General features: G+C 43.6%; 2 protein-coding genes across 3 annotated transcripts; both read left to right on the top strand.

Moving 5' to 3' along the window:
* Positions 1 to 6530: 6530 nt before the first annotated feature.
* LOC311138622 (RNA-binding protein 5-like) lies at positions 6531 to 19324 on the top strand. Of its 2 annotated transcripts, XM_084173382.1 has the most exons (25): positions 6531 to 6679; positions 7066 to 7122; positions 9953 to 10121; positions 10285 to 10437; positions 10611 to 10680; positions 11927 to 12000; positions 13005 to 13088; positions 13264 to 13324; positions 13491 to 13562; positions 13662 to 13822; positions 13938 to 14035; positions 14187 to 14274; positions 14372 to 14440; positions 15007 to 15082; positions 15194 to 15297; positions 15441 to 15576; positions 15692 to 15783; positions 16460 to 16663; positions 16768 to 16920; positions 17259 to 17339; positions 17556 to 17750; positions 17998 to 18072; positions 18187 to 18290; positions 18461 to 18590; positions 18823 to 19324. In XM_084173382.1, the coding sequence occupies exons 2-25, from the start codon at positions 7106 to 7108 to the stop codon at positions 18946 to 18948; spliced, it is 2592 nt and encodes an 863-aa protein (XP_084029508.1). In that variant the 5' UTR covers positions 6531 to 6679; positions 7066 to 7105; the 3' UTR covers positions 18949 to 19324. The 2 variants fall into 2 exon arrangements, with proteins under 2 accessions (XP_084029508.1, XP_084029509.1); XM_084173383.1 differs by lacking the exon at positions 11927 to 12000.
* Positions 19325 to 20686: 1362 nt separating this feature from the next.
* On the top strand, positions 20687 to 22219 carry LOC311138042 (uncharacterized protein). The gene is made up of 2 exons (XM_084172690.1): positions 20687 to 20915; positions 21057 to 22219. The coding sequence occupies exons 1-2, from the start codon at positions 20723 to 20725 to the stop codon at positions 21764 to 21766; spliced, it is 903 nt and encodes a 300-aa protein (XP_084028816.1). The 5' UTR covers positions 20687 to 20722; the 3' UTR covers positions 21767 to 22219.
* Positions 22220 to 22460: the final 241 nt, after the last annotated feature.

Genomic DNA, 22460 nt, shown 5'->3' with positions numbered 1-22460 from the left:
TTATTAGACGTAGAAAAGGACAAAAGAAGGGGGTTAGTGGGAGCATGCTTAGGTACAGTGCATTCGGAAAGTATTCAGACCCCTTGACGTTTTCTACATTTTGTTTTCTAAAATGGATTAAATAATTCTCTCCCCCTCAATCTACACACAATAGCCCATAATGACAAAGCGAAAACAGGTTTTTAGAAATCTTTGCAAATGTATTAAAAATAAAAAACAAATACCTTATTTAGTATTCAGACCCTTTGCTATGAGACTCGAAATTGAGCTCAGGTGCATCCTGTTTCCATTGATCATCCTTGAGATGTTTCTACAACTTGATTGGAGTCCACCTGTGGTAAATTCAATTGATTGGACATGATTTGGAAAGGCACACACACCTGTCTATTTAAGGTCCCAGAGTTGACAGTGCATGTCAGAGCAAAAACCAAGCCATGAGGTTGAAGGAATTGTCCGTTGAGCTCCGAGACTGGATTGTGTCAAGGCACAGATCTGGGGATGGGTACCAAAAAATGTCTGCAGCATTGAAGGTCCCCAAGAACACAGTGGCCTCCATCATTCTTAAATGGAAGAAGTTTGGAACCACCAAGACTCCTCCTACAGCTGACCACCCGGCCAAACTGACCAATCGGGGGAGAAGGGCCTTGGTCAGGGAGGTGACCAAGAACTCGATGGTCACTCTGACAGAGCCCCAGAGTTCCTCTGTGGAGATGGGAGAACCTTCCAGACGGACAACCATCTCTGCAGCACTCCACCAATCAGGCCTTTATAGTAGAGTGGCCAGACGGAAGCCACTCCTCAGTAAAAGGCACATGACAGCCCACTTGGAGTTTGCCAAAAGGCACCTAAAAGACTCTCAGATCATGAGAAACAAGATTCTCTGGTCTGATGAAACCAAAATTGAACTCTTTGGCCTGAATGCCAAGCGTCACGTCTGGAGGAAACCTGGCACCATCCCTATGTTGAAGCATGGTGGTGGCAGCATCATGCTGTTGGGATGTTTTTCAGTGGCAGGGACTGGGAGACTAGTCAGGATTGAGGTAAAGATGAACAGAGCAAAGTACAGAGAGATCCTTGATGAAAACCTGCTCCAGAGCGCTCAGGACCTCAGACTGGGGCAAAGGTTCACCCTCCAACAGCACAACGACCCTAAGCACACAGCCAAGACAATGCAGGAGTGGCTTCGGGACAAGTCTCTGAATGTCCTTGAGTGGGCCAGCCAGAGCACGAACTTGAACCTGATCGAACATCTCTGGAGAGGCCTGAAAATAAAGCAGGAAGTACAAGTGACTCGCTCAATACAGAAGTGGTCAGATGACACAGATGCTAAGCTACAGGAATGACTTCTATGCTCGCTTCGAGGCAAGCAACACTGAAGCATGCATGAGAGCATCAGCTGTTCTGGATGACTGTGTGATCACGCTCTCCATAGCCGATGTGAGTAAGACCTTTAAACAGGTCAACATTCATAAGGCCGCAGGGCCAGACGGATTACTAGTATGTGTACTCCGAGCATGGCCTGACCAACTGGCAAGTGTCTTCACTGACATTTTCAACCTGCCCCTGACTGAGTCTGTAATACCATAGTCCCTGTGCCCAAGAACACTAAGGTAACCTGCCTAAATGACTACCGACCTGTAGCACTCATGTCTGTAGCCATGAAAGGCTGGTTAAGGGCTTGTAAGTAAGCATTTCACTGTAAGATGTAGACCTGTTGTATTCAGCACGTGACAAATAAAATGTGATTTGATTTGAAAATAGCTGTGCAGCGACGCTCCCCATCCAACCTGACAGAGCTTGAGAGGATCTGCAGAGAAGAATGGGAGAAACTCAAGGCTGTAATCGCTGCCAAAAGTGCTTCAACAAAGTACAGAGTAAAGGGTTTGAATACTTATGTAAATGTGATATTTCAGTTTTATATTTTAATAATTTTCTACACATTTCTAAAAACCTGTTTTCGATTAGTCATTATGGGGTACTGTGTGAAGAGAGGGGAAAAAACAATTTAATCCATTTTAGAATAAGGCTGTAACGTAACAAAATGTGGAAAAAGTAAAGGGGTCTGAATACTTTCCGAATGCACTGTACATCAGATAAGACAAGCTGACAATGGCCCCTAGGCAAATAAAAACGATTGCAGCATAAACACTGGAGACTGGGACAGGGGGATCGAAAGACAATGTGGCCCCGTCAAAAGCCACCAGAGTGCAACAAGCCAGGGACTCAGCCATCGTAATAGTCGTGGTATGGAATCCCAGTTGAGAGTGGGAATTAGGGAACTAGCGTCCTGTCCAGGGGGTATAGGCCACTTGTACATCAAGCTTCCTTATGTGACAGAAACAGGAGATAGGCTTATGCCCATATAGGCCGTTCATGCTCAAAGAAGGATTATTTGTCCAAGGCTTAGCTACGTAACGTTACTTACTTGAATTTACAAGACTGAAACCAAGTCTGATTCTCTCACATAAAAGAGGAGCTCTGTAGGAGAAAGCCCTGTAGCCATCTGTTTTCATAGATATTGGGGGAACAAGGAGTCCTGCATCTTGTGGTTCTCTTCTGCTGTCCCTTTCGAACACATACCCTTTTCAACCTCTCACCTTCTCTCATCTCTCCCTTCCTGACAGACATCCCCTCCTCCCAATATCAGTAAATCATAATCACCTTTATTGTGCATCGTTGTAAACATCAACGTTAGCTAACTTACCATTTGTTTCCCTCTTCTTATCACTCGCATGTTTATCCTTGCCCTGATGGCAGGCATGGGTTCCATCATAGGGAACATATTTGAGTTCCCAATGCAAGTTTCTTTCACGATGCGAGATCTGAGAAGTTAAACAAATGACACAAGTTAGAATAGCAGTTCTCTATAGCTAGCTTGACGGATAATCTAACATCGATTAATAACACACACGTAGGCCGTCATTGTAAATAAGAATTTGTTCTTAACTGACTTGCCTAGTTAAAATAAAAAATAAAAATGTCTACTTAGCTGTCTCCCAGAAGAAAAGTGCTAAAAATAGCCCACGTTAACATATGTAGCTTAAGAAACAAGGTTCACAAAATCAATAATTTGCTAGTAACAGAAGACATTCATATTCTGACTATCTCTGAAACTCACTTAGATAATACCTTTGATGATACAGTGGTAGCAATACAAGGTTATAACATTTACAGAAAATATAGAAATGCCAATGGTGGAGGAGTTGCTGTTTATATTCAGAACCACATTCCTGTGAAGATTAGAGAGGATCTCATGTTAAATACTGTTGAAGTAATATGGCTACATATATGCCTCACCTAAAGCCAATTCTGGTGGGAAGCTACTATAGACCAAGTGGGAACAGTCAGTATCTGGATAACATGTGTGAAATGCTTGATAATGTATTTGATATCAATAGAGAGGTATACTATCTGGGTGATTTAAATATTGACTGGCTTTCATCAGGCTGCCCACTCAAGAGAAAGCTTCAAACTGTAACCAGTGCCTGCAACCTGGTTCAGGTTATCAGTCAACCTACCAGGGTGGTTACAAACAGTACAGGAATTAAATCATCAACATGTATTGATCATATCTTTACTAATGCTGCAGAGATTTGTTTGAAAGCAGTATCCAAATCCATTGGATGTAGTGATCACAATATAGTAGCCATATCTAGGAAAACCAAAGTTCCAAAGGCTGGGCCTAATATTGTGTATAAGAGGTCATACAATAAGTTTTGTAGTGATTCCTATGTTGTTGATGTAAATAATAAATGTTGGTCCGTGGTGTGTAATGAGGAGCAAACAGACACTGCACTTGACACATTTATGAAATTGCTTATTCCAGTTACTAATAAGCATGCACCCATTAAGAAAATGACTGTAAAAACTGTTAAATCCCTGTGGATTGATAAGGAATTGAAAAATGGTATGGTTGAGAGGGATGCGGCAAAAGGAATGGCAAATAAGTCTGGCTGCACAACCGATTGGCAAACGTATTGTAAATTGAGAAATCATGTGACTAAACTGAATAAAATAAGAAGAAACAACACTATGAAACAAGGATAAATGACATAAAGAATGATAGTAAAAAGCTTTGGAGCACCTTAAATTACATTTTGGGAAAAAGGGCAAACTCAGCTCCATCAATCATTGAATCAGATGGCTCATTCATCACAAAACCAACTGATATTGCCAACTACTTTAATCATTTTTTCATTGGCAAGATTAGCAAACTTAGGCAACAATTGCTGACACTACACATCCAAGTATATCTGACCAAATTATGAAAGACAAGCATTGTAATTTTGAATTCCGTAAAGTGAGTGTGAAGAGGTGAACAAATTATTGTTGTCTATTAACAAGCCTACTAGAATGTGTGTGCCCCCAGGCTTGGAGGGAAGCAAAAGTCATTCCGCTACCTAAGAATAGTAAAGCCCCCTTTACTGGCTCAAACAGCCGACCAATTAGCCTGTTACCAACCCTTAGTAAACTATTGGGAAAAATTGTGTTTGACCAGATACAATGCTATTTTACTGTAAACAAATTGACAACAAACGTTCAGCATGGTTATAGAGAAGGACATTCAACAAGCACAGCACTTACACAAATGACTGATGATTGGCTGAGAGAAATTGATGATAAAAGATTGTGGGGGCTGTTTTGTTAGACATCAGTGTGGCTTTTGACATTATCGATCTTAGTCTGCTGCTGGAAAAACGTATGTGTTATGGCTTTTCACCCCCTGCTATAATGTGGATAAAGAGTTACTTGTCTAACAGAACACAGAGGGTGTTCTTTAATGGAAGCCTCTCCAACATAATCCAGGTAGAATCAGGAATTCCCCAGGGCAGCTGTCTAGGCCCCTTGCTTTTTTCCATCTTTACTAACGACATGCCACTGGTTTTGAGTAAAGCCAGTGTGTCTATGTATGCGGATGACTCAACACTATACACGTCAGCTACTACAGCAACTGAAATAGCTTAGTGGTTAAGAGCGTTGTGCCAGTAACCGAAAGGTCGCTGGTTCTAATCCCCGCGCCGACTAGGTTAAAAATCTGTCGATGTGCCCTTGAGCAAGGCACTTAACCCTAATTGCTCATGTAAGTTGCTCTGGATAAGAGCGTCTGCTAAATGACTAAAATGTAATGTAAATGTAAATAACTGCAACACTTAACAAAGAGTTGCAGTTAGTTTCGGAATGGGTGGCAAGGAATAAGTTAGTCCTGAATATTTCCAAAACTAAAAGCATTGTATTTGGGTCAAATCATTCACTAAACCCTAAACCTCTACTACATCTCGTAATGAATTATGTGGAAATTGAGCAAGTTGAGGTGACTAAACTGCTTGGAGTAACCCTGGATTGTAGACTCATGGTCAAAGCATATTGATACAACAGTAGCTAAGATGGGGAGAAGTATGTCCATAACTATCAACAAGGCAGGTCCTAGAGGCCCTAGTTTTGCCACACCTAGACTACTGTTCAGTAGTGTAGTCAGGTGCCACAAAGAGGGACTTGGGAAAATTGCAGTTGTCTCAGAACAGGGCAGCACGGCTGGCCCTTAAAAGTACACGGAGAGCTGACATTAATGACATGCATGTCAGTCTCTCCTGGCTCAGAGTGGAACAGAGATTTACTTAATCACTGCTTGTTTTTGTAAGAGGTGTCGACAAGCTGAATGTACCGAGCTGTCTGTTTGGAATACTGGCACACAGATCAGACACCCATGCATACCCCACAAGACATGCCACCAGAGGTCTCTTCACTGTCTCCAAGTCCAGAACAGACTATGGGAGGCGCACAGTACTACATAGAGCCATGACTACATGGAACTCTATTCCACATCAGGTAACTGATGCAAGCAGTAGAATCAGATTTTTTTTAAACAGGTAAAAATACACCTTATGGAACAGCGGGGACTGTGAAGCAACACATACATTGACACATGCATACAAACACACGATAACATACGCACTATACACACCTACACATGGATTTTGTTTTATATATATGTGGTAGTAGAGTAGAGGCCTGAGGGCATACACTTAATATGTTGTGAAATCTGTTATGAATGTATTGTAATGTTTTTAAAATGTATAATTGCCTCAATTTTGATGGACCCCAGGAAGAGTAGCTGCTGCTTTAGCAGCAGCTAATGGGGATCCATAATAAATACAAATACAAATCTAACGCGCGTTAGTCAACGCAACGGCGTTAGCTTACTAACGACCTAACGTTAGATTAATATCACTCCTTGATTAAATTCGAACTCACGCTTCTGTCCAGACGCTTTATCATTTTTGTTTACAACAAATGTGGTCATTGTCTCCTGTTTATAATGGTTCAGATGGTTTTCAAAAGCTTGCAGGCTAGTAAATACTATTCCTGGCTGAGGTAACTCTAGCTACGTCGGCGCGATTAGAGCAGACGGGACTATGATGCCACTTTTACAAATTCGGTATCCCTTCTAGCCATGACCGAATAAACGTAGCAGGTTAGGAAAGGAAAAGGGTTTTGACGTCAATTTGACAAACTGTATCCCATCTAACCATGACTCATTCCTTTGGACTCACAACAGTAGCTAGCTAACGTTAGTTGTATGCTGGCACAAAACTAAATAAGGAAGCAGAGGGAAATATATTTTGAGATATTTTACTTTGTAATGTTATAAAACAGGCCACAACAATACTTTATTTAACTGGTAAGTATTCAACTTACTCGTTTTACATTGCTATCAACTACTAGCAAATCTGTACTAGCTAGCTACTGTTAGCTAGCTAATCCTTGACTGTTCAAACCTTTCTCACCTAGCTACCTTTCATCTGTGTACTTGGCAAAGACCTAGCTAGCTAAGATAGCAGTTAGTTAGATATGGAAATTAACCAGCTAGTTAGTTGAATAGCTAGCTAGGTAACTACTAGCCTAGACTTGTTTCGCTAACTACATCATTAGCTAGCTAAATAGCCAAGTTAGCCAGCTTGTAGCTAACATTGTTTTTAAGCAGTAACGTTAGTAGTCGTGTTTTTAACTATTTGTTGGCATTTCAACAAGTTTAATAATTTATGCTTTTATTTTGCATCCCTACAGTTCATTTGTAAGCCTGACTATTGCTGTTCAGCATTGAAACATGGGAGCTGACAAGAGGTGAGAATTTCCCCCAACCTTTATGCCTGACTCAGGAGGAAAGATTGCCAGAAGATACCGACCCTACCGTTACGTTTGTTTATACTGAGCTGCACTGGGGTCGGAACGCAATCATGGTTACATTAAGGCACCATGGAGCCAGCGCAAGATACTGATTGGAAAACGTACCTCAATGCAGGGATGGGATATGCCACTGTACTCCAAATTTGACCTTTATCCACACTGCTCCATCGAGAAGACTAAAAAACTGCTAGTTTTAACCGTACAATTTGGACTGTGGCATATCCCGTCCTGCATTGAGGTACATTTTCCGACCCATATCTCACGCCGGCTCCATGGTTTCTTAATGTAATTATAGAGCACAGTTACATGCACACAATAATGCGATTATTGTGGATAGTCAGGTTGATACACTGAAATAAAATATAACCGCAACATGTAAAGTGTTGGTCCCACGTTTCATAAGCTGAAATAAAAGATCCCATTTCACCTTTGCCAAGATAATCCATCCACCGGACAGGTGTGGCATATCAAGGAACTGATTAAACAGCATTATCATTACACAGGTGCGCCTTGTGCTGGGGACAATAAAAGGCCACTCTAAAATATGCAGTTTTGTCACACAACGCCACAGATATCTCAAGTTTTGAGGGAGCGTGCAATATGCATGTTGACTGCAGGAATGTCCACCAAAGCTGTTGCCAGAGAATTGAATATTAATTTCTCAACCATAAGCCACCTCCAACATCGTTTTAGAGATTTTGGCAGTATGTCCAACCGGCCTCACTCGCAGACCACGTGTATGGCGTAGTGTGGGCAAGCTGTTTGCTGATGTCAACGTTGTTAAGAGTGTCCCGTGGTGGTGGAGTTATGGTATGGGCAGGCATAAACTACGGACAACGAACACAATTGCATTTTATCAATGGCAATTTGAATGCACAGAAATACTGTGACAAGATCCTGAGGCCCTTTTTTTAAAGGTATCTTTGAACATTAGATGCATATCTGTATTCAGTCATTTGAATTCCATAGATTAGGACCTAATGAATTTATTTTAATTGACTGATTTCCTCAGATGAACTGTAACTCAGTAATATCTTTGGAATTGTTGCATGTTGCGTTTTATATTTTTGTTCAGTATATAATTCGTCGTTTAAAACGTTTACATGCTTTGCAAGAAGAACGATTTCCCTAATAATCCTGTTTTACATGGACAGATCTGAAATCACGCTACTGATGGGACTTTTGATAAATGCAGAAAATTGGCAATCAAAATAAACGTTCTACCACAGTGACCATGTTATTTTTGAGAAGACTATTTGATTCTGAGTTCAGACATATAACTATTTATAAGATGCATATTTCACTCGCGCATAAGAGGGAGGCTTGCGCTACCCGGTGCTGGCACATGCTCAGTTCAAATACACCGCTGGAACGCCAATTAAGCAGTTTACATTTCCTGATGATTTGAAAGATTGCTCAGAAAACCAGGTGTTTTAATCGGCGTATGCTTACTTCGATTATGATCATACGCCGATTTAAGATAAGCAGAATAAGGTGTTTACATGACTAATGCCATACTCTGTAGTGTGTATTTAAACGTTCTCTATGATTGTGTTCCGACCCAGTGCAGCTCAGTGTAAACAAGTGTAACGGTAGGGTCGGTATGCTCTGGCAAGAGTAAAGAGTGTAGGAAAAGATAAAGTTGATGTGTGGTAACTACCCCCTGAATGTCTGGATGCAATGCACTCTTCTGACATATATCGCACTGCTTTGCTTTATCTTGGCCAGGTCGCAGTTGTAAATGAGAACTTGTTCTCAACTGGCTTACCTGGTTAAATAAAGGTGAAATAAAAATAAAATGGGATTTTCTAGGAATGCATTACCCCATTCATAGATGCTAAGTACCTTTAGTGCCTACTGACAATAGTGTCTTCTGTCCAGGCACGCTTTGTTAAAGGTACAATATGCAGAAATGGCTCTGCCATTTCCTGGTTGCTAAAGTTCTAGTAGTAAGCCTAATTTCAGTTTGTGACAAAATAAGCAATGTATAATAATTGTACAATCTAAACCGCTGTGAAATATGTTTTCAATAACCAAAAATATTGTATTTTCAGCTGCTGTACAAAAGCGAAAGTAAAAGATGCAAATACGAAACATAAGAACGGGAAGCATAGAAATAGCGCACATAGAACATATCTACTGCTTCTTAGACCTGCTTTCAATGAGAATGACAGATCTATAACTCATTGTGAATTTGGTCGGGTCGCCCAAAAAGTTACATATTGCAGCTTTAAGAGCCCCGACGCTTGTTCTGTACGTTAGAACGCATCGCTTGCGGTACGTATCTTTCATATCAGCTAGAAATCAAAGGTTAAATTGCCACACACCTTTTTATAGGGTTAGGGTTCCCACACGGCCATATTTCCATGTTACAGGGCTTGTAAACAGATGGAAGACAGAGGTGTACCTGTGCTAATTAGCTATCTGCGTCTACGAACACCTGTGTTGTCACTGAAAAATACTGTCTGCAACTGTGTTAAAACAGTGAACAGTAAGTGTATATTTAGCAATTGTCAAATTATTTTGATACACTATGAAAGTACAGGGCTTTATGTTTCTAGAACTGTACCGCAATTGAGAGTCGATTCATGTTTAGTTGGAGTATTTGGCTGTTTTGGCTTCCAGAGCCAATTCACCTCTAAACAGAACATGTAAGGTCCTTACTATACGGAGTAACGTTTGGTTCCTTTAGTCCATTATTGAGCTAGGAATGCATTAGCTGAATATGTCATGTGAATAATGTTACATTGTGTGTTTATGTTCTGAGGTTTGGCCGCAGTGAGCGTAGTGGGAGGTATGGGTCAGACCGATGGCGAGATGATCCAGAGTGGCGTGAAAGACGGGACAGAGAGCCAGATAGGGATTATGACCAGCGCTGGAGTGACGAGAGACACACTGACCGATTTGATGAGCGCAGAGACAGAGACGATCCTGAGGTGAGACTCAAGGAATCAAGTTACAGTCATGGGGATCTCATTGACCTTGGGCATGCATTCATCAAAAACATGTTCTGTAGTGGGCTGTTTGCTATGAAGAGCTGTTGTTCTCTGATGTAGTGTTGCTTGCCCTCTTCAGTTGACAACTGTGTTCTTCTTGCAGAGAAGGCGAAAGCGCCACAACAGTGACAGATCTGAAGATGGCTATCAGTCTGATGGCGATGATCAAGAGCAGGATTATAAAATGGAGCTGGGGCAGGAGGAGAGCAAGACCATCATGCTCCGGGGCCTGTCCCTCTACGTCACAGTGGAAGATGTAGGTCCTCTTTATTCCTAACCACACGTTGATATAACTACTAATAATACATGCTTCACAGAGCTGCCATATGCAGTATTGATGTGTATAATAGGAAACATACATTGTGGACTGTGACCTCTCTTGAATATAGTGAACCGTGGCCCACTGAATGTCCCCCTCCTGTGTTTCAGATCCGGGCTGCTCTTGAGCAGCTGCAGGGACCCCAGCCTGTGGACATCCGGCTGATGAAGAAGAGGACAGGTGAGAGTTGTTGTCTGGAGCCTCAGGTTGATTCAGCTCCACACACACTACCACCCCACACACGCCACCTTGCCTCCAATATCAATAATATTTGCCATAGCAAAGGAACCTTCACCACACCTACACCAGTGGGTCTTTTGTTTTGTCGATTGTTTTTATTTGTGGATGAGATTGAGACCCAAGGGGTATCCTACGAAGCAAGCTAGATCTACTCAGGGTTTTTATAAAGCTGACCAGCTTCAGTTTGCTTCACATTCTAGCTCAGGCTTCGTCCGTACTACGACAGTGGATATTGCTTGTCCGCCTGACGCTAACTCTAGCAGGCTTGTAACCGTGCGTGCATGTCGCACATGGCAACAAACTCTTCATTGAGACAATGCTGAAACATCAATCCATGGGTGAGTCAGTGCCACATTTTCATTTGTGCCGAAATCAAAATGAAAGAAATGTTATCTTGCAAATTCAGCATGCTATGGTGTGAAATATACTTTTAGAAGTGCCATCTTTATTTTATTACTTATCGTTAATGCTGTCTTTGGTGTGCTTATCGATGCACAAGCACTTTTCTCCCCCACTCATATTGATTTTTTTATTTTCTTAAGTCATACAAATGTGTTACATTGCGTGAAGTTTAAAATGCATTCTGCCATTACTAAATGTGTAATGTGATATTTTAACACAAAAAACATTTGATTAATAAAATATTTAATCAGTCGTCTTCCTCATGAAGGGGATGATGAAGCAATCTTTGCAAGAGGGAAGGAATCTGATTTCACTAGTCCTCAACTCTCGGCTTAGTCATTTCATTCAGGGTAAGTGGAGTTAGCCCTGAGTTAGCCTGCCCCCGGAGCAGGTTAGTTCTGAAGGATTCGTTGCCATAGAAATTTACCTGGCTAAAAGGTGAGCCACTTTCGTATGACTGGTTATCCTGAGTTACCTCGCTATTTCCTCAAATGTGCTTTGTAGGATACCCCTCTGGTAAGTAGTTGTACTTGTCCCTGTTTGTTAAAACATTTCACATTTTATCGTATCATCTGCGTGGCAATCATTCAAGTGCAGTCCAAGCACTGCCATCTGAAGGCTTTCATGCTATGGCAAAGGTTACCCCTCCCCTACCCTCTTCAAAATACATCTCCCACTGTTTCACTTGTAATGGGTTGTGAAGCAGACTGTGACAGAGTTTGAATGTTGTGCCAAAGCACTCTGACTAACACAACTCCCGTCTATATTTGAATGCTGTCTCTAGGTATAAGCCGAGGTTTCGCCTTCGTGGAGTTTTATCACTTGCAAGATGCTACCCGATGGATGGAGACCAATCAGGTTGCTTCAACAATCGCCAAGTCTAGATTTTGTCTTGGAGATCAGAGCCCAAAATAACAAACAGATATCTTGAGAGACTGACCTTTGAGAAATTTGCTGTATAAATGACCATTTGCTGAGAGCTGAGGGTCCTACATAGACAAAGGACTGCACCAACGCTTTTGTTATATGAATCTGATTTCTTTCTTTAAGTTGCCTTTATAATTTGATGAACTAGATGGCTTATTCTGACAGAAATTCTAGTTTAAACAGGTTAGACAGCAAAAACAAGTCTGTACAATAATTCCTGTACTGTAAAAATGTGCAAGATTAGCATTGGACCCTCTGAAGCTCACCATACAAAGTGTCAACTTATACATTTTTAACTTTTGGAATGAAAACTGGATTTAAGCACCTAAGAAATCAAAAGAGGAGGTAGCTCATTTTTGTTTGTGATGTTGTTTAGCTAAATAAGTGTATATTTTAAGAAAATAAGGATTTTACTTTGAGAGTTTAGGCGCTCTTTGGTTCTGGGTGTCTCACATAGCCATGTTTTGATATGGCTGCCCCCAGGGCATGTTTCCATATAGCACACTTTGCTCCAGCTCAGTCTCTTGGCCCATTACACATCCTCCACCTTTCAAACCGAAGACGAGGGAATGGGCCAAGGACGGGCTGGTAGCACTCCGGTCCGACACACTGCTAGAATCCTTCCCAGCACATGCACTTCTCTCTCTCTCTCTCTCTCTCTCTCTCTCTCTCTCTCTCTCTCTCTCTCTCTCTCTCTCTCTCTCTCTCTCTCTCTCTCTCTCTCTCTCTGTCTGTCTCTGTCTCTCTGTGTCTCTCTCTGTCTCTCTCTCTGTGTCTGATCTACTCACCCCTGTATTCTCTGAGGGGTTGTACCTAAGCGAGTGTGACCCTAGCAACTCTTTCCCTTCATGGGGTGTGATAGTATGAGGATCTCACCTGGCTGTGTGGCTTGGAGTTGGGGAAGCAAACATAACTGGTGGCCTTTGATCTTACAGAATACGCTGATGATCCAAGGAAAGTGTGTGGTTATGCACTACAGCAACCGAAGACACACATTTGAAAACTGGCTCTGCAATGCTGTGAGTATCCCCTCTTCTCCACCTCCATGTGTTCTACTCCACAGACCAAATCCCTTCTCTGTTTTGTGTTGTTAAATGGTTTCACTCATAGTTTCCATCAATGTTTCCAGATACACTATTTTGTCGTTAAAGTTTAATTCAACTGAGTGAAAACAATGTAACCGGTTGCTTGCAGTGCGGCCTGTACAATTTCCGGAAGAGGCTGAAGTGCTTCAGATGTGGAGCAGTCAAAGTTGGTAAGTAGCCCTGTGTTTATACTTGCATTCCCAATGTGGATGGCCCAGCAAAAGAGACCAGTGATTATCAAGTATCACATTCCAGGCCCTTGATGTGAAAGTCCAGTGATTTCATAGTTGTTGGGAGGGCCTTGATAGAACTACTTTGCTGTTGTGTTTTAAACAGAGGGGTCAGAATCTGCTGGCCCCAGTGACTGGAACTTAGAGCCTAAGCAAGCTGGAGACTACTGTGGTGACAGTGAGTACCATCTTTTAACCATTCTGTGTGCCTTTGTGTGTGGCTATTGATACGTTGGATAGGAAGAGTAGGATCATTCTCTTGTTATTTTCTTGACAGCGATCATCTTGAGAAACATCGCCCCCCTCTCCAGCGTCGAGGCCATCATGACGACCCTGGCTCCCTACGCCATCCTGTCTTCGGGCAACATCCGTCTGATCAAGGACAAACAGACAGGACAGAACAGAGGCTTCGCCTTCGTACAGCTCTCCTCTCCACTGGTATGTGTGTTGTCATCAGAATAATGCACATTGTCATTGTAATATGATTGGCTAAGTTAGGTCTCATGTTGACAGTATGTCTGCAATCCTTATCTTTATTCTTATTCATGTGTAGGAGGCTTCCCAGCTCCTGACGATCCTCCAGGGCCTGCAGCCCCCTCTGAAGCTGGATGGGAAGACTATCGGGGTGGATTATGCAAAGAGTGCCAGGAAGTGAGTCATTACTCTGTCTCCCTTTACTAAACAATACAACACATGCTCACTCCATACACAGCTATAGGGAAGCACCATAGTAATAAGAAGATTAAACATGCATCCTCCCACACCAGAATCCAGATCTCATCTCTTTGTGTTCCCCCGACAGAGACCTGCTGATGCCAGATGGGAACAGAGTCAGTGCCTTCTCCGTTGCCAGCACAGCCATCGCTGCTGCTCAGTGGTCCTCCAGCCAGGTATCACTATGACTACTCCCTCACCTTATCTCAACCATGTAGTTGTGGTCCCACCACTCTCTATGTTTTCATGCATTGGTCTCTTTCCGTTTTTCAGCCGCAGCAGGGCCTGGGTGCTGCCACAGACTATGGTTCCCTGCAGGAGGGCTATGCACAGTACACACAGGTCAGTACTCTCTGGAGGCCAATTCAACTCATAGGTCCACACCAAGTGGGGGATGCTCTTTAAACCTGAAGCTATGCATCAAGGCCAGATAGTCATTCAATGTAACTAAAGATAGTTGAGGGCCTCCTGAGTGGCGCAGCGGTCTAAGGCACTACATCGCAGTGTTGCGGCATCACTACTGCCTGGGGTTCGATCCCAGGCTGTGTCACAACCGGCCGTGACAGGGAGTCCCATAGGGTGGCGCACAATTGGCCCAGCATCGTCCGGGTTAGGGGAGGGTTTGGCTGGGGGGGGCTTTACTTGGCTCATCGCGCTCTAGCGACTCCTTGTGGTGGGACGGGCGCCTGCAAGCTGACGGTCGTCAGTTGAACTGTGTTTCCTCCGACACATTGGTGTAGCTGGCTTCCGGGTTAAGCGAGCGGGTGTTAAGAAGCGGGTCATGTTTCGGAGGATGCATGACTCGACCTTCGCCTCTCCCGAGCCCGTTGGGGAGTTGCAGCGATGAGACAAGATCGCAATTGGATATCACAGATATTTAAATTTGTTTTATAATATTTGTCTTTCAGTATGGGCAGGATTGTCAGTCGTGGCCTCAGCAGCCTGCTGTGTTGGATCCTGCTCCTGGAGATGGAATATTAGGAGGTGAGAATCCAATTAGACCGATGTCTACTTCACAGTCCATCTTAACACTACAACTTGTGACTGACTGATTTATATTATGGCTTTAATCATGGTTTGCATTTTTAATGGCAGCTGCACCAGGAGTGAAGGCCCTGGTCCCTACAGCAGCAGGTGTGGTTGTGTCCCAGACCACACAGGTCTACCAGCATCACCTCCTCAGCCAGCCTATCATGCAGGTATCGCTTAAGGGCTCACATCAACATTCATGCTGCTTGTTATAAACATGCTGCTCAATCTTATGATGTACATGTAATACTGTGTGTGGTCAATACGAATGAGTGCAGCAGTTGAACATGTGGTGCTGTTTTCCCACCCACAGGCGCACCAAATAGTTGGGCAGATTGATGTGGCACCACAGGCTACCAGTTCCAGAGTTGCCACCTCTTCACTGAGAACAACAGCAGCTGCTTTGGCAGCCCCCACTGGAGCTGCCCCTTTCTCTGATGGCACATCTGGTAAGATGGGACACCATATTGGATTTCCAATCCTTATTTAGTTTGAACGTCATTGCCATACATTGAATACCTAAAGGTCTTTCTATACACTGTTTCTGCTGTTGCTTTTAACCAGTTGTTCCTGACACCTCCGCTTACCAATATGATGAGTCATCTGGGTACTACTACGATCCACAGACTGGTCTATACTACGACCCTAACAGCCAGGTATGTATAGTGCCTTCAGAAAGTATTAAAATCCCTTGACTTATTCCACATTTTGTTGTGTTACAGCCTGAATTCAAAATGGCTTTTTAAAAAAATAATACAAATTCTCAACCATTGACAAACAATACCCCATAATGACAAAGTGAAAACATGTTTAAAAAGGTTAGCAAATTTATTGAAAATTAAATTCAGAAACTATTCAAACCCCTGAGGCAATACATGTTATGATCACGTTTTGCAGCCATTACAGCTGTGATTCTTTCTGGGTGAGTCTCTAAGAGCTTTGCACACCTGGATTGTACAATATTTGCACATTATTATTAAAACAAATATTCAAGCTTTGTCAAGTTGGTTGTTGATCATTGCTATCACAGCCATTTCAAGTCTTGCCATAGATTTTCAAGCCGATTTAAGTCAAAACTGTAGCTAGGCCACTCGGGAACATTCAATGTTGTCTTGGTAAGCAACTGTGTAGACCAGTGACACAGAATCCCAATTTCATCCATTTAAAATTCAGGCTGTAACACAACAAAATGTGGAAAAAGTCAAGGGGTGTGAATACTTTCTGAAGACACTGTAACTACTGTCTCACCCCTATAGACTTCTGCTCTATCAGGGAGTTGATCATGAATAATGTGTCATTATTATTATACATGATGTATTTATCTCCCTGTAGTACTACTACAACTCCCAGACCCAGCAGTACCTGTACTGGGACAGTGAGACACAGACCTACATCCCTGCAGCAGCAGCAGCAGCAGTAGAAACAACAACAGCAGCAGACGCCAGCGCCGAACAGGCTTCCACCTCCTCAGCAGCCTCGTCCAGCAAAGAGTCCAAGGAGAAGAAGGACAAGCCCAAAAGCAAGTCTGCCCAGCAGGTAACAGACAGACAGGCACCTCCTACAAGCATGGGAAATTCCCATACTGAAGCACTAGTGCATATAGTGAGCTATGTTAGGAACACTGTTCTCTCCCATTTCAGATAGCTAAAGACATGGAGCGATGGGCCAAGAGCCTAAACAAGCAGAAGGAGAACTTCAAGAGCAGCTTGCAGGGCCTTGGGCAGGGCAGGGATGAGGACCGGAGAGAGGCTGCCGCTGCCGACGCAGGCTTCTCTACCCTCTTTGAGAAAAAGGTACTCATGATTATAACCCTCTGTTGAGTCAATATACTGTAGATGGCTCTTATGTCATGGCACAGCAGTGGTACTGGGATACCTGTCTCAATTAAAGGATGATGAACTGTTTGGTGTCATGTCAATGGGTGGTAGGTAGCCTAGCGGTTAGAGCGCTAGGCCAGTAACCCGAAAGGTTGCTGGTTCGAATCCCTGAGCCGACAAGATGAACAATCTATCTGTGCCCTTGATCAAGGCACTTAACCCTAATTTCTCCTGTAAGTCACTCTGAAAAAGAGTGTCTGCTACATGACTAAAATGTAAATGCAAATGTCTGATTTAGTGTTTTGCTCCTCCAGCATGGTGCAGGGTTTGAGACCCAGCCGCTGGTGATGAATGAGCTGGTGAAGAATGGAGAACCGGAAACCCCAATAGTCAAGGTAAGGATGTAGCTGAGATGGCACTGTGAAACACTACTGGTAGACTACAGAGAAAGACAATAGCAGGTTGGATTAGGACTGGTTTTAGGCCATCTAGTGGTGAGATGTGGTGTCACTTTGTCTCTATCCCTATTGGAAAGCCCAGTCCTCACTTCTCCAGTGGCTTGTGTGGCATGGTTCTCACTTCATAGTAAAAGGTTTGTGTGTTTGTTGCAGAGTGGCCTGGTGGCAGCCTACAGTGGGGACAGTGACCCAGAGGAGGCAGCAGACCTAGAGAGCGGAGGTGGGGGGGGTGATGAGGGGTCAGACAAGCTGACAGACTGGAAGAAGATGGCCTGCTTGCTCTGTCTCAGGCAGTTCCCCGGCAAAGACGCCCTGCTGCGCCACCAGCAGCTCTCAGACCTGCACAAGGTAGGATGGCAAGCAGCAGAATGGCACTTTAATCTCTGAGTCTCGGTGGAAGGAAATATTTTGGGTTATTTTTGGCTCTGCCGTCTGCTGAGGGTGTGCAGTTGTCCTTTTAGCATAAGCAAGGTGAGAACGCACATTCTTTTGAACTGTCATGCCAAGACTAATCGTGCCATTTTAAATGTGTGAATTGCATAGTTCCCGGGGAGTATTAACTTTTTTTTATTTTTTATAAATGTAATCGTCTTAGCAAAACTTGGAAATTCACAGAAGATCCAAACTATCTGAGGCCCAGCTGGAAGAGTTGGAGAGAAAAGAGATGGAGGTAGGCTATACTCTTTGAAGATTTCTACCATTCACAGGAAGAATTTTAGAAAGCCGAGATCTTCAATGTCACCGACGATTCTGATTTGTGTCATGTTGATATTGTTCTGTGTAGCTGAAGTACAGAGACAGAGCTGCTGAAAGAAGGGATAAGTATGGTGTTCCCGAACCACCAGCACCCAAGAAGAAGAAATTCTATCAGCCTCCTGCCCCCACAGTGTAAGGGCTTCAACCAATCCTATCTCAAAAGCAGGGGGTCTCAGGTTACGGGAATATATGTTATTGTCCAACTACATCCTTGATCAATTAAAGTAACCAGAAATAAATGAATTACATTTCATTAATAGCGTTTGATTTAATTCACCTCTCTTATCAACAACCTGACACAGGAACTACGAGCAGCCCACCAAAGATGGTCTGACCAGTGACAACATTGGGAACAAGATGCTGCAGGCCATGGGCTGGCAGGAGGGCAAGGGCCTGGGCCGCAACCAGCAGGGCATCACTGCACCCATCTCTGTGAGTTATGCAGCCAAAACGAGAAACTAGAGGCCTTTTTCACCTGCAAAGGGTTAGTGCAGAGTGCTTAACATGACCTGTAGTTCCATGTCCCTGGGCTATTTCCTGACAGATGGGGTTGGTACGTGGTGGTGTTGAGTTTGTATGTGTGGCCAATTAGCAGGTGTACCTAAGGGGTACCTGAGCCCAATCTGTCTGTTTTGATAAGTGTCTTCTTGCCCTCTCCCCACAGGCCTCATTACGAACCAAGGGCACAGGCCTGGGCATCAAGGGAAGCAACTACGAACTCTCCGCATCAGACACCTACAAGGACGCTGTGCGCAAAGCCATGTTTGCACGCTTCACTGAGATAGAGTGAACAGAGACTACAGCCATCCACTCCATCCTCAACCCCCGTTACCTGCCCATTATCCCCACCACTGTGAAAATGACAAGAACAAGAGGAACAATTTGTTATTTATGATTTTACTTTGTTCTTCCCCTCTGTGGCCTTGTACAACAGCTATAAATAATGAAGATATTGGGCATTTCACAGGCCAAGCTAGTTCTTCTAATTCATGTTTTTCCATTGTGTAAAAAAAGCTTTCTTTATTGCCTTTTTCTTCCATATAAAATCCTGTCAATAGCATTCTGTACAGTTTGTAATTTTGTATGGAATACAGATGTGGCTGTGCTGAGCTCCTCTGTGGTTGTTTTTCTGAGAGAGATCAGAATTAAACTTGACTTTTGTGCTCACGGGCCTCCATCTGCTTTTTTAAATGTTAGAACACTTTGTTCTTTACATGTACGAGGAGTCACAGAATCAGATCATATGCTTCAAGGTACGGTATTGTTGCCATAGTCTCAATCCTTTGCATATGTGCTGAGAGTTTTAAATTGTTCCCTCAGTGTAGCGACGGAGGCACTATGATTTAATAAGGACGTTTTAGTTTTAAGCAGTACTGTGATGAGGGCTGCCCCTCCACACCCTGTCTGACTTACTGCTCCTCCTGGGACAGTTCACTGGATCCTTGAACCCCAACGTTACCCTTCACTACTACTTCTCACCTCGCCTGGCTTGAGTGTATCCACCAGAACAGGTATGATTCCACCATCAGCTCCATTGGGTTTTTACAAATTGTGTGTTATGGTAATGTTTTGACTAAAGGTAAACTCTTGCAAGGAATGCTTGATATTACTGTGACCTGTTTAGAGTTAGAAGTAGCTGATTTTGTGGTTTTGGGCTACTAGATATGGAGGTTCCATTGAACAGAGGTGTGGAATGCACACGATTAGGACGTTTATGGAGAGTAGTGGAAGGGCAACGCTGGTCCTTAAGCATACAATCAAGCCCTTTTCCCAACAGGCTCCTGATGTCAGAGGAGACAGATGTTCTATATATACTGTATGTATGTATGTGATATCACCTGGCTTCCTCTTGACAGATTAGCAGTATTCTATCCAAATTAAATTGATCAATGTCTCAGACATGTATTTGTGTTATGCACCAGGTTGATAATGGATTTAACCATCACAGTGTGACAGATCAGTGTAATAAAGTTATCTCATTAGGTGAATAGGTGGCAGGAATGTGTGGTGAATCCAATAGAGCCTCCTGTCCTGTCAACTTAAGCCAAGTCATGAGACCTGAATGACAACTAACTTGGTTAAGAAGACAAGGCCTGTGGCGTGATTGTTGTCTGTTTTGCATCAAACCCTCCCTTGATTTGGTCTTTGAGTTGGTGATATAATGGAGTTTCGGAGGACTTATGGTTTACTTTATTCACAGGTTGTCCTGTTATTACTTTGATCCATATGGGTTTGAGCTGGACGCAATGCTGGAAAGAGGAGTTCAAGGAGGAGCTTTCCCTGACCAAACTCCACCTTTCGCTCTCTAGACCGGAGCTCCTGCTGCAGCCACAGGTATTTATGGATAGACAGACAGATGTCAGTCATGCTGATCTACTGAGACTCATTTTCACTGACACGGCACCACCACGCTCCTCTTTGGGTAGGCTTGGGGACTCTGAGCTTGTCCAAGGACAACATGTGTAGTCTTCGTATTTCAAATTAGACTACTGACTCTGTCCTCTCGTCCCTCTCTCCCAAAGTGGGGTATAGCACCTTGGGTCTGGTCGCTATACAGGGTCTTCATGTTGCTCTACACCCTGATTTGGTGTATGTACTCTGGCCTGCTGTTCTCCAATCCCAAGTGGCTCATCTTCTTCAGCCACCTGACCTACTGCCTGATCGTGGTCTACCACCTGGTGGCTTCCTGTAACCTGGCCTGTGCCATGGTCCTAGTCAGGTGCCACTGCAGGGACCACAGAAAAACCTGCTCTGGAGGTAGGATGCTCACAGACAGAAATGTGATGATACTAAGATGGCTGCCAATGCTGCTTTTTGTTTTAAGTTAAAGTTGAATTTCCTGATTGAATTGGTTTTTATCGAAACCAATGAACTGACATATTTGCTCTTCATTCTTAGGGGACCAAACTAGAGAGCGTGGAAACAGAGCAGAGCCCTTGGGTCCTTTCCCCCTCCCCTCTCTCCTCTCCATCTCCCTGAGACTGCAGTGGTTCCTCCAGAGCCTGATGTGTGCCTTCTGCCTCACTGTGTCCTTCCTCTACTGGAGCCTCGACTACCCCATGGAGCACCACCCTCTGTCCCCATTCAACCTCAACATGCACGTGGTAAATTCTGGCCAGGCCCTGCTGGACCTCCTCCTATCAGCCACGCCCATCCACCTGGCCCACTACCTCTACCAGCTCCTCATTGGCTGCCTCTACATCCTGTTTGCTGTGGTCTACTGGCTGGCTGGCTACACCAACCTCAGTGGGAAGCCCTACATCTACAAGGTACTGGACTTTGGAGGGTGCCCCTTGTTGGCCGCTCTGTGTGTGCTTGGCTTTGCTCTGGTCTGCCTGCCCATCTGTCACTTCCTGGTGTGGAATGTGCAACTGCTGAGGAGGCAGCTGGCGGGCAGGGTAAGGGGAGAGAGGCTGGGGCTGTGCAGAGAGACTTGGTGGTGGAGGGTGGGGGGAGGGGGCAGTCCGGTGCCGGTCTCCCTCATGGACCCGTCCTCCTCAGTGTTCACCCCCAGGAGGAGGGGAGAGGCCCGGGGTGATGGGGCCACTCAGACCCTGCTCTCATCCACCACCAGTACTCTCTACAGTGCTGTCACTGTCTACCTCTGAGGTCCTGTCTGAACTAACATAGAGCTTGATACCATGTTGTTTTACATGTTCTGCATAATGTCATCCATCCGTGTTGTCTGGTCCATGTCAGGCCAAACAATACAATGCTTAACAGATCTTATCTTCCATTCGTAGTGTGTGGTGTTATAGTTTCCTGATCCAAGAGGTAACATCATAGTGGCCAAACTATGTTAATCTTTGTATCACCAGGTGGCAGTATCAGTATTAGTTGCTTGCATCACTGTGTTCAGCCTTAGTCAATGGTCAGTGTGGTCATTTCACATAGTAGGATCAATAAATTAGCCAGCTTACATGATTAACACTGAGATTCTAGAGTAGGCTTAAGTTGGGAGTAAGTAAGTCAGTATTAACATGCCGGTTTTAGGGTTGTTGTTTTTCTGAATATTGTACAAGTCTGTTGAATTGCATATTTTATTAAAACTTCAAACTGTGGATGGACCCTACTTGCAGAATACACAGACCACTGTTGACCTGTCCATCCTCACACAAAGCAAATAACACATCCAATAAGAGCAATGATGAAACTAGATGGTAATTTTACATTAAGACATTTGTGGTACTTGCTTTACCTGTTTAAAATAATTGTTGTGGTAGTTGAAGAAGAAAAAAAGGTTTACTTAAAACAAAGCAGTTAAATATAGTGAAAGTTAAATGTACAGTAGTAAAATAATTG

Source organism: Coregonus lavaretus, assembly GCF_964263955.1.
Source record: "Coregonus lavaretus genome assembly, chromosome: 12".
NCBI lineage: Eukaryota > Metazoa > Chordata > Actinopteri > Salmoniformes > Salmonidae > Coregonus > Coregonus lavaretus.
The sequence above is the reverse complement of the archived record's forward strand: the minus strand, read 5'-3'. Positions and strand labels throughout refer to the sequence as shown.

What these genes read in the sequence shown, in the direction of transcription:
- LOC311138622 (XM_084173382.1), top strand. An exon ending in ATGTGGAGCAGTCAAAGTTG is followed by an intron (nt 13,325 to 13,490) that starts GTAAGTAGCCCT and finishes TGTTTTAAACAG; the next exon opens with AGGGGTCAGAATCTGCTGGC. An exon ending in TGGAGAGAAAAGAGATGGAG is followed by an intron (nt 18,073 to 18,186) that starts GTAGGCTATACT and finishes TGTTCTGTGTAG; the next exon opens with CTGAAGTACAGAGACAGAGC.
- LOC311138042 (XM_084172690.1), top strand. Translation starts at nt 20,723, where the DNA reads ATGTTGCTCTACACCCTGATTTGGTGTATGTACTCTGGCCTGCTGTTC. An exon ending in CAGAAAAACCTGCTCTGGAG is followed by an intron (nt 20,916 to 21,056) that starts GTAGGATGCTCA and finishes CTTCATTCTTAG; the next exon opens with GGGACCAAACTAGAGAGCGT.